The following is a 10,892-nucleotide window of genomic DNA, read 5'->3' on the forward strand; positions in this document are numbered from 1 at the left end:
ACTATTACTTCAATAGTGTATTAAAATGTGTGTTAATTTGACACATGCTAAAAATTGTGAAGCATTGTACTAAATTTATCTTACAATAAATGCAATTTTTCTATTTACTGTAATATTACTAATTATTATGATTCATTGGCTTGTACTAAATTTTACATTCTTTTTTACTATATTACCATTATTTAAACAATATAAAAATAAATAATAATAATAATTTTTATATATTCTCAATAAAAAATCAAACTGACTATCAACATAATTATTTTTTTTTTTTACTTATTTATACATCTTGTGCATTGGATCTTCTAAGAAATACATTAAAATTTTTAAAGTGGAGAGAAGATTAAACTGCAAATATAATAGGGATAATTACATAAGGTACTATTTTTTTGTAAAAAAAATTACATTTTTACGTTTTAAGAATTTGTTTTACATTTTTACGATTTTTTATAAAAATAACACGAAAATAACAAGGAGACTACATAAAAATAACATCTAAGTAACATCAAAACAACAACAAAAAATAACATACAAATAACAAAAAATCAACAATAAATTAACAAAAATATAACATAAAAAGACCGTATTTTCTGTAAATAAAATAAAAAAAAATAGTAAAAATATTTAAAATTCCGTGAAACCGTATTTTTGTAACTTTTTTTGTTGTTTTTGTGTATTTATAAAATAATCCCAATATAATAGCGCAATGGGCTTTGAAAGAAGGGAAGAAAAAACATGCATATTCGTGTGAATGTGTAGTAGAATATAAAAATATTGTTTGTGCTTGAAGTGTGGACAAATAGTGTTAGTAAGGCCGTTATTTAGTGAGTTTGGACCAAATAAATAATGTTAATTAATTAATTATTGAAGTGAAAGTGTAATAATAATAATATATAAGGCGATTTGACACTAGGTCACCTAATTTGGGATGGAAGGTTTCTGGGTCCACAAGTAATTTGAACTTCTCAACTGTAAAACTGCCGAAAACCAACTAGCTAGCTATTAATATAGATTAGAGGAGACTTCATTTGTTTTGTTTCTTAAGTTGCACCGATATGAGGATGAAGAGTACAACTACCTACCAAATTAAAAACTATATTTTACTCGATCACTTAATTAAACTCTCATTCAATTCCCTCATATATCTTTAATTTATTACCCATATATATTTATTCACTTCAAAATTATCAACCTTTTCTATCATTTTTAATTAGTTTGGTTACAAAATTATCAATAGTCAAGGTTGTACAGAAATTATTAACATCTGATGAGACTGCTATTAAGGATGTCAAAAAGTTAGTCTCTGGGTTTTACTCATTATTATTAATTTATTATTTCAATGATAGATTCTAATCCATTCTGAATGATTGAATTAAATTAAGAATGGGTGTTTACATTGATTAATATCGATCTCACCTTGATTCTTTTTCTTTTTTTTTAAAAAAAAAAAAAAAGCACATATAAGTTATAACCCTAATTAAGATGAAACAAAAAGATTATACGACTTTGGAATAATAATAGTAAAAGGCAACGGAATATTATTGTATGTAAGTGCTTGTTTGAGTGCAACTCACTTTTGAGTTTGGGTTAAGAGAAAGGGCATTTATTAGGTACTGGACAGGGATATATGTTATATATATGTCATTGTTTGGCTTTCGTACATTACTTGTAATAGATATTTATACTAACCTTGATGTAATATAACACCTTTACTTTTTTATTCGCAACTTGGTATTGATATTTGGCCTTAAGTTGTTATTAGGCTTTTCAAATTAATAAGAAAATCATAATATCACTTAACAACATTGAAGTGTTCTGACATATATGGTGATTGACTAAGGTAAAGAAATAATGTGAGTTTGTTAGTTTTACCGAAATACTCAATTGGGAAAAAGGGTCAGTTTGGTTTATGAAGAAGAAAATAATATGTACAAGCATAATTAAAGTATAACAAGAGTTTTCTTAATTTTCAATTCAGATTTACAGTGAAAATGAATTGGGTTGTTAGTTTTTGAGTATAATATTTTACTTAAGGATTCCTTTGGTATAGGTGGTATAAAGATTGTATTGCATTAAATAATAAGTTGTATTATTTAATACATAACAAATGGTATGTATAAGTACAAAAAATTTGGGATCAAACTCAATCTCCGACCCGAATCTAGACCAAAGTCAAGATCCAGGACCCGAACCTAGATCGGACCAGTACCTGAACTCAAGACTAGACTTAAGACCTAGACTCGAGACCGGATTCGGAGCTGAGACCCAGGATTCAAACCCGAATTAGACCCGAGACTTGGACTCAACCCATAATCGGTGGTAGTGTCGAGTTTATTGAAAATATATTATAATTTTATACAATCTATTAATACAAGTCAATACTAAATATAATATTGTATTAAATAATATTAATACAATACAATCTAATCTGACACAATATAATACAATACAATAGTACGGCGTATCAATGTATAATTATATATAGAGTGCTTATATAATTGCTGTATTAACAAAGTGATTAAATTGAAGAAGTATATAGTTTTTGCACTGATCAAATTAATAATTGATTAGTTTAATCACTCAAATGACAGAGACGTCTCCAGAATTGATACGAGGAGAGAATTAGCAGCCAGCCATCAATGAAAATAAAGAATATTTTTCACAATAAACATATGGGGCAAATCCCACTAATCGTATTCGACGTGTAATTGAAGATAAACACTTAATAGTATCTAAGTAGTAAAAGTACATAAATTGAAAGAAGAACAAGTGCACCGAGACCGTTTCTTTCGGCTTAAGTGTTTGATTGATGCAATAATAATAAAATATTATTATTATTATTATTATTATTATTATTAAGACTCACAAAGTCCAAAACTGATTTTGTCACATTTTGTATCATTCAACCCCGTATACATAGAAATTAAGAGAGGCATCACCATTTGTCTTCAACATTACTCAAGTGTGAGATAACATATTCACTCAGAATACACCACTATCATCATGACAAATCACTCTAAAACTTTTCCAACTTTGAGTGCTTGAATTTCTTATAGCCCTCTGCCACAATGAACTCCACAAAAGTATTTTGATATAGATGACCTCTGCAGCTTGTAAATGAAGTAATAATATTGTAATTGCGTTATTGGGGCACTGTTTTTATATATTTTGCTGTAATTGTGATGTTTTAGTTTGGAGTCAAAATGCTAATGATGGTAAGTGCAACATCGAATGTTACCACTAAATCAGGAGTTTATTGCTATTACTCAATGTGATCATATTCCTTTATCACCATCAAAATCCTAGCAACTACCCATCTCCATAAACAAAGTAAGATTCCATCAATCAATGATTCTTTCTAGCTACTCTCCATATTTCCATATGCCAACAGATTCGTATAAATATATATTTATATAGATTATTACTTGTAGAACTACATAATGATGCTTCACTTTTTTTTTCAGCTCTTTTTTAGTGCTACAACAAAGAGTCCTGATGTTGAAATGGAATTATTATCATTGAGAGGACTTGATAATAATGGAATTATTATCAATTGTAGCTAAATCAAGGGCTTTCAAAAAAGCAGGTGGATAAAGTAAAAATCCTTTGAATCCAATTACAATATTGAAAAGATACTCGCAATTAATCAACATATATACTTGATTAATACAGTGAAGTACATCACCTTGGTTATTGGTGAAGCTGCCCTGTTGAAAGCTGCGGCTGACAATTTTGTTAGCCGACAAGATGAAAATAGACCTGCAAACACAAAAGGTCTTATATACGCATAACTAAAAGGTTGACATAAATTATGCAATGTCAGAAAATATCTGCTATTCACTTACATTCATCATGATGTACCCAAGCTTAACTTTTTGTATTAACCACTTTATGCAATACTGTGAAGTGAATATATGTAATATGCACAAATACATGCACTCATACACTTCCATCACTTACAGTATCAAACAAATGGTCAAACAATTCGGTTATGTAAAATAAGAAGAGAAAAAAATTGTGGAATCCCCATTCCACTCATAACATCAGATTCAGATAATGCAGCGCAAGGGAGAAGGAAGAAACAAGTCACAAATGCCCAAAATTATATCAAATACACTTTTCGAGTTCAGAAAAACATTTGATACAGAAGAAAACTCTAGACAAGAAATAATAGCTACTAATGTCAAATATACTGTACAGCAAAAACTTATAATTACAATGATTGTAAATTTCAACCAGAGCTTTAGAAAATAGAGCAGCAACACTAAGAGTTCCAGCACAGCACCTTCACCTAAATAAGTTATTTCCACGAAATTTCCAGTCGCTAATGTCAGTAGTCAATCTTTAATTCTTACAAAGAAGATAATTCCACTTCCTGATTACAGGGGCGATACGCCACAAAGGTACCGTCGCTTGAGAAGGAACCAGGATTAAAGCAGGTGATTCCTGTGTATTTGAATGCCTTCTGCTTACTTCTGTCCCCTAAGACTATCTGCGCAGGTACACAAGTATAATGCATATTTTTAGACCATTGCTATGCACTTATATAAAGCCAACCATTGGATCCTTCATGTTTCAGTTTCCAAACTAAAAATTATTTACTTTTATATTAAAAAAAAAAAAAAAACTGACGTGGTACTTTAAAACATATCTTCAAATCACAATTGAGAAAAAGAACTAATATATAAATCATCACTAATCACTAATGAAGTAAAGAAAGTCCATATCATCAGATTAAATCACATTTATATTTCAAATCTCACGGCAAAAGTGATTTATTAGTCTTGGTAAGCACATACCAAGGTTGCATTCAAGTAATGACATATAAAATAAGACACTAGTAAATCCAAGGATTCTTCAAATTATTAGGCATGTGATTTGCTCTCAAAGTCCTAGTCCCTTCTAGATACGTAGATAGCAATTGCTAAAATTTTCTGGTCCCCAAATATTGTAATATTGAAAAATTAGGGAGTCCAGTTTCAGGAAAAGAAAAAGAATCATCAGAAAAAATACTACCGTGTGTGGAGTTGGATAAAGATAAAGAGCATGATCGTAGTTCCAGATGATGGGTTGAACCACAAGAGGAAGTGGGCAAAGATGACTTTGATGAGTTATGGTAGCAACAAGCTACAACAGAAACATAAATCCCATTAGCACTATGATCTAACGAGCATGAGGTCAATCAAATTCATGTAGAAAAAAGATGAGAAAACTAACATGCTCAAAAGAATCTTCAGTTTCCTCTGCAGAAGGGGGAAGCAGACATGAACGCCGCATTCTGTACAGCAGATCCTCACGGAAAAATACAATTTCCTGGGAAAAAAACTTCACTCTGCATTTGGATAATGGAAAATTTTGACAGGAAATGAAAAATCAATTGCTATATTAGAATACAACAAATAGAACCAAGCCACTGATAAAGACCTCGTGAACCTAAAATTTTACTGAATGTTAAAAGGATAGAGAATAACTATTTAAAACAAACAAGAATGACATTCGGATTAATAAACATAATAAATAGATTCCAAGTCTAGCAGCTGAAGAAAACAAATTTGACCTGCAAGGATTGCTTGAAAATATAGCATTTGGAATGTGTTCTCGAAGCTCTTCAGTCAAATATTTTGGCAAGGCACACCTGGGTAGAGCTTTTGATGGACCTGAAATTTCAAAAAAGAGAATTTTCTTTTATGGAATACCAGCATTTAGAAATTTCTTACTATATGTTCTGACAGAAAATGAGAATAACATTTCTTGTTATGGCATACCAGCATCATCAGGGCCTGGGATGAACAGAAATCGACTGTTCTCTTTCAGCCGTTGATGCATTCCAATCAATTTCCCTAGCTTTCCAAACTGGGATCTGCATACTCAAGTTCATCATCATTTGCTAGTACAAGGAACAAAACATCATCTGCAGATAAGATAATTAAGAGGAACTTTCAAACAGGATACTCACCTTAGAGTAGAGAAAGAAGGAAATGAAAGGTTGCATGGGTGAGAAGAGAAATTCCCCATGAACACAAACAAGGAAGGTACCACCTCCTCATTCTCAAAAACATCAAGGACAGTGGTTAGCTTTTCCATAGCCTTCTCTACGGAAAGAACAATATGAAGTTACATGGAGTCTTTCACAAAATAATATATATGAACAAAAAATATATACACACAAATCTGAAGAAAATGCCAATCACCTCTTCATTGTCTAGCCATATGTCAGAGATTATGACAAACATGTCATTAACTGCTTTCTTTTCCAATTCCGCAAGTCTAAGCTATTGATTAGTATATCGGAACCACAAGCAGCCCTTACAGATAGTCTAAAATATAAAATAATAATGTGAAGCTAAAATCAGTAAAATTAACATTAGTGTTAGGATACAGTCTCTTCTCGTGATAATACACCACTGCCAAAAAAGTCATGCCCTGCAAGCAGTTTGAGTGACTTCTCTCTATCTTCCAATGGGGGAAATCCACAAGTAATGACCTTTATCAGCAAACAAATTTTAGCATCTTGCAAATTGAACTCTAAATATTTGCATATAGTCAATGCCAAATGATTTTTAGGGAATTATATTTACACCTCTCGGTAGGAGTAACCAAGAGCAAAAGTAGAATTCAAATATGAATATTGTGAATATTAAAGTCAAGTGGAGCCTAAAACAAGTGAATTGCAGCTTGTTCTTGTTCACCTTAACATCAATTTACAAGTGAAAAATACATTAACGTTTAAAAAAAACAAGGTTAGAACAAAAAGATCAAACCCTCTTCAGTTATTATACAAAACAAGAGTGTAAGCATGGCCATTCTTCACATGGTAGAAAAGCAAAAAGAAGTAATAATACACACGTTCAAAACTTGAATCCTCTCTATCCATAATCAAATATTTAAACTAAGGATGCATTTGTTTGCACTTAATGAAGGGGTGAATCTGATTGGACCAGATTTATCATCATTAAGATCATTTGTTTTTTTTTTTCAACCACTTATTCCCCCTTAATACCTCTTACTGAATAAGAGGTAAATTAGACTCTGAATCTTTTTAAGACATATATATCAAGCTCTTTTTTATTTATTTTTTCTCAACTATAACTTTTTTGCTGTCTCTATGCAACTTCAATCAACTCAAACATCAAATGTTAATGTATATTCATTTTTGTTTTTGTTTAAAAACAGAGTTTTATCTCATGTCTTTGTCATATATATAATTTAAAAATGATTATGCTATGATTTGATATTATGTATATATAAATATAATATTGTGTATATTTGTTTGGATAAGTCTATAGTACACCCTTCTAAAGAAATGTTTCAGTAAACACTATCTATTTCGGCATTCAAAAGAGATTTTTAATCTAATTTTTTTTATGATCGTGTATGTTATAGTTATTTAGGATCACCTATAAATTCTTAAAAAAATCTGAATAGTAAGCAATGACAAAAGTAAGGTTAAAATAAAGTTAAATTCTGAATATTTTAAGAGTACTATCATATATACAACATTAAAAAATTATTTATTTATTAGACAGATGGAAACAAACGGCCTTAGTTCCTGAGAATGCTCAAATCATGAATAATTTGAAGAATAAAATTGCACTAGAGCTAATGCAGAGGAAACAATTACTAATTGAATTTTTTTATAATTAATATATTAATTGTGTATTTTTTTATGAATTATTTTTTATAATACTTTTTTAAATTAAATAAAATTAAATAAACTTGTTAATATTATATAATTAAAAATATTAAATAATTCAGATGTGGAAAAAAAACATTCTAAATAATGTTGTATTCAAATTCAAATGTAATATCTTATTATTCAAATGTACAATTAGATTCAGAGGCTTGGATCTTAAAAAAACAAATGCTCCCTAAAAAGCACCCTACTTTACTTAAGAGCTAGTATCATATTATTAAATAGAAGAAACAGCAGAATCTAAGAGATAATACATAATTCTATAGTTTTATAGGCATTTAGCATTACAGAGAACTGCTTATAAATAATATATACTGCAAATAGCCAAAGTTCAACATAAAAAGGAAAAGAAAAATGTTACATTAGAAACTCATTCCAATTAATCACCAGCCCATAATATAAGAACATTTTAGTATTTTACAATAAAATTAAGAATATTTAGTAATTTTGCTCCCTTAATTTTTTACACTACTAAGTTGTACCCCTAAGATATACGGCTCGCTGATAATACCCCTTCAAATATAACTTTTACATTAACGTAATCCTTTCATCACACTCTATTCAATTATTTCGTGAAATGAGTGACACAATGGATAATAATTGACAAATAAATGCAAATTATATAAGTTTCACCTATTTTAATTTTTACCTTAATGATTAAAAAACTAAAAATAAAAATATTAATTATTGTTAAAAAAAATGTCTTTTATTCTATTATTCATTAACGTAAAAAGAGCAAAAAGTATACAATTTGCATCCATTTACCAACTACCATCTACTGTGTCACTCATTTTGCGAAAAAATTGAGTAGAGTGTGATGGAAATACCACATTAATGTAAAAGTTATATTTAGAGGGATATTATTGACAAGCACAGAAAATAACAACGTAAGCACATCATTATTAATATAAAATACCACATTAATGTAAAAATACTAATTATTCTAAAATTAATTTCAAGCACATCATTATAACAACATAAGCTTTATTTATTTCGGAATTATACTTGTTGAGAAAATAAGTCAACCAAGAGGCATTTTATGAAATCCAACATGTACACTAACAAAGCACCACACTAGCCAGTAGCACAGAAAATAGTAGCGAGGTAGGGGCAACAAAAGTTACAAAACAGAAACAACTAAGCTGGTTTGATGCTTACTAATTTTAAACTACAACTGAAATAAAACTTTTAGAAGAGAAAAGGAAATGCAATGTCAAATCAAGATGAAGCAATCTTCAGGATAAGAACAATGCTAACCTGAAAAATTCCTTCTACACGCATTTCCCCTTCTGCTACAACTATAGTGTTCTCGGAAAAAAATCCTGTCGTTATCTTGTATTGGTTGTCAAAGAAAATGATGATTTCACATTTCCAATTTTAAGGGAACATAAAGTTCCAGATTCATGTATTTCAAGATTTGATCAATAGTTAAATAAATTGTTTGTTTGATATACCATGATTACCAGATGGGACAGCTTCTAGAAAATTACAAGTATAGTTGTAAGGCAAAAACAAGGAAACACAATTGACGAGTAACATTTTCAAAGGATATTGCATTGGACAAATTGATCTCCACTGATGCTGTAAGGTCTTCTAAATAAAAGTGTCCATCCTCCAATTGAGATATCAAACCCATTACCCATTTTCTCCCCGTTTGCCCAACTAGAGACTGGATTGGAGATATCTGCACGAAAATTCATGATAACTAAGTGACTGTTTAATTGTTTAATAATACAAATTAGAATCACAAAAATTCGTGACACTTAACAAATCTTAGCACTGTCCATTTTCTCTGGTGTTCTAGGGAGAGACTACCTCACAATTTCCAAAATTTGAAATTTCGGAATCAAATGCAGGTTTAGAGAAATGTTGATCGCGGGTGAGCCTCTGGAGCAATAATTGATACCTATCCCGGTAAAGGTTTGCTTTTGCAGAAGCATCACCGTGAATGGGTAGATTCCCCGTATGCCTAGAAAAATGACAAAGCAACGTCAGATTTCCAATACAATTGCTCCAAAATTCTAGAATTATATTCATACCATCGCTTGGGTGCTAAAAAAACCCTAGAGTACAAGCATTTTCATTCCAAAAGCCCCATTTCGCAAAATTAGAAAGCAGTGTGCAAGAAAAGCCCACAAGTTGAGCTCGCAATGAATCAAAAAGAAGGCTCAGAGATTAAGACATACTCATAGAAGAGCTTCTTGATGGAGTCGTAACGTAGTTTGGGGAGCAAGAAGGCATCGACTACCCGAATGGCGGAAGTGGTAGAGGCAGCATGTGAGGTATCTCCATCTTCTTCACCAGCAGCTTCGGCCTCGGAGAGAAGGGCAACGACAGCTTGAACCGCTTCCTTTTCTATGATGGGGGATTTCACTGCGACAAAAAAGAAATGGAATTAGAGTGAGAGAGGAATTGGGATGAAATGAGTAGATAGCTAAGAGCAAGAGATGGATGAGCTTAAGATTACAAGTTTGGTTATGAAGCTGGTCGAGAAGGAGATCGATGGCGTCATTGGCATCAGCATCGGGAAAGCGGGAAACGAAGGAAAGGATCTCGTCGAGTGCATCCACTTTGAGGTTATACCCTCTGATCTTGCATCTCTTCTGCACTCTCTTCCGAATCGCCGTACTCATCTCTCTCTCTCTCCCTCTCCCCCTCCCTCTCTCTCCCTCTCTGGACCTTGGATGTGTGTGGTTTTCTGCGTATTGGCGGGAAAACGGTAGCTTTTGGATTGGGAAATTTGGATTTTGGAGTCACTATTTCTCTGGGACGGCGGGAAATTGGGGAGGAGAAATAAAAGGGCTCATTTCATTTTACTTTTATGCTCTCTCCAATTTATTGGTTTACCTTTTGTCCCTCATTTTTTCTAGTCTCAACTATGACCCCAACCTTTATTTTATATCTCAACTTTAACATTTCATGAACCACCCAACTATTCAAATCAAACTGCATACAAATAGATTTACCAAAAATAAAACTCGAATAACTCACTGCAAATTAAAATATCAGTGAGGTTCGACGGTCACAATTAGTCGACGTTGGTGCGGGTACAGTTAGTTTTTTGAAATCTCCTATGATTGTGGAAGATAACATGGGTCAACGTGATATCCCTATTAATGTAGAGACTGATTTTATGGAGGTTGCTACTGATTAGGAATTTAGTGAAAATATTGCTAAAGATAATGATTGTTTGTTGGTG

At 31.4% G+C, this 10,892-nt stretch overlaps 1 protein-coding gene across 1 annotated transcript; it reads right to left on the bottom strand.

Moving 5' to 3' along the window:
- Positions 1 to 4,093: 4,093 nt before the first annotated feature.
- LOC115715154 (DNA polymerase epsilon subunit B) lies at positions 4,094 to 10,549 on the bottom strand. Its single transcript, XM_061113413.1, has 13 exons — positions 10,161 to 10,549; positions 9,880 to 10,066; positions 9,509 to 9,662; positions 9,245 to 9,377; positions 8,951 to 9,027; positions 6,380 to 6,484; positions 6,192 to 6,272; positions 5,957 to 6,087; positions 5,766 to 5,860; positions 5,558 to 5,657; positions 5,218 to 5,332; positions 5,017 to 5,127; positions 4,094 to 4,492 (listed from the first exon to the last, which is right to left on the bottom strand). The coding sequence occupies exons 1-13, from the start codon at positions 10,324 to 10,326 to the stop codon at positions 4,352 to 4,354; spliced, it is 1,596 nt and encodes a 531-aa protein (XP_060969396.1). The 5' UTR covers positions 10,327 to 10,549; the 3' UTR covers positions 4,094 to 4,351.
- Positions 10,550 to 10,892: the final 343 nt, after the last annotated feature.

The sequence above is a fragment of the Cannabis sativa genome, chromosome 4, assembly GCF_029168945.1.
Source record: "Cannabis sativa cultivar Pink pepper isolate KNU-18-1 chromosome 4, ASM2916894v1, whole genome shotgun sequence".
Classification (NCBI taxonomy): Eukaryota; Viridiplantae; Streptophyta; class Magnoliopsida; order Rosales; family Cannabaceae; genus Cannabis; species Cannabis sativa.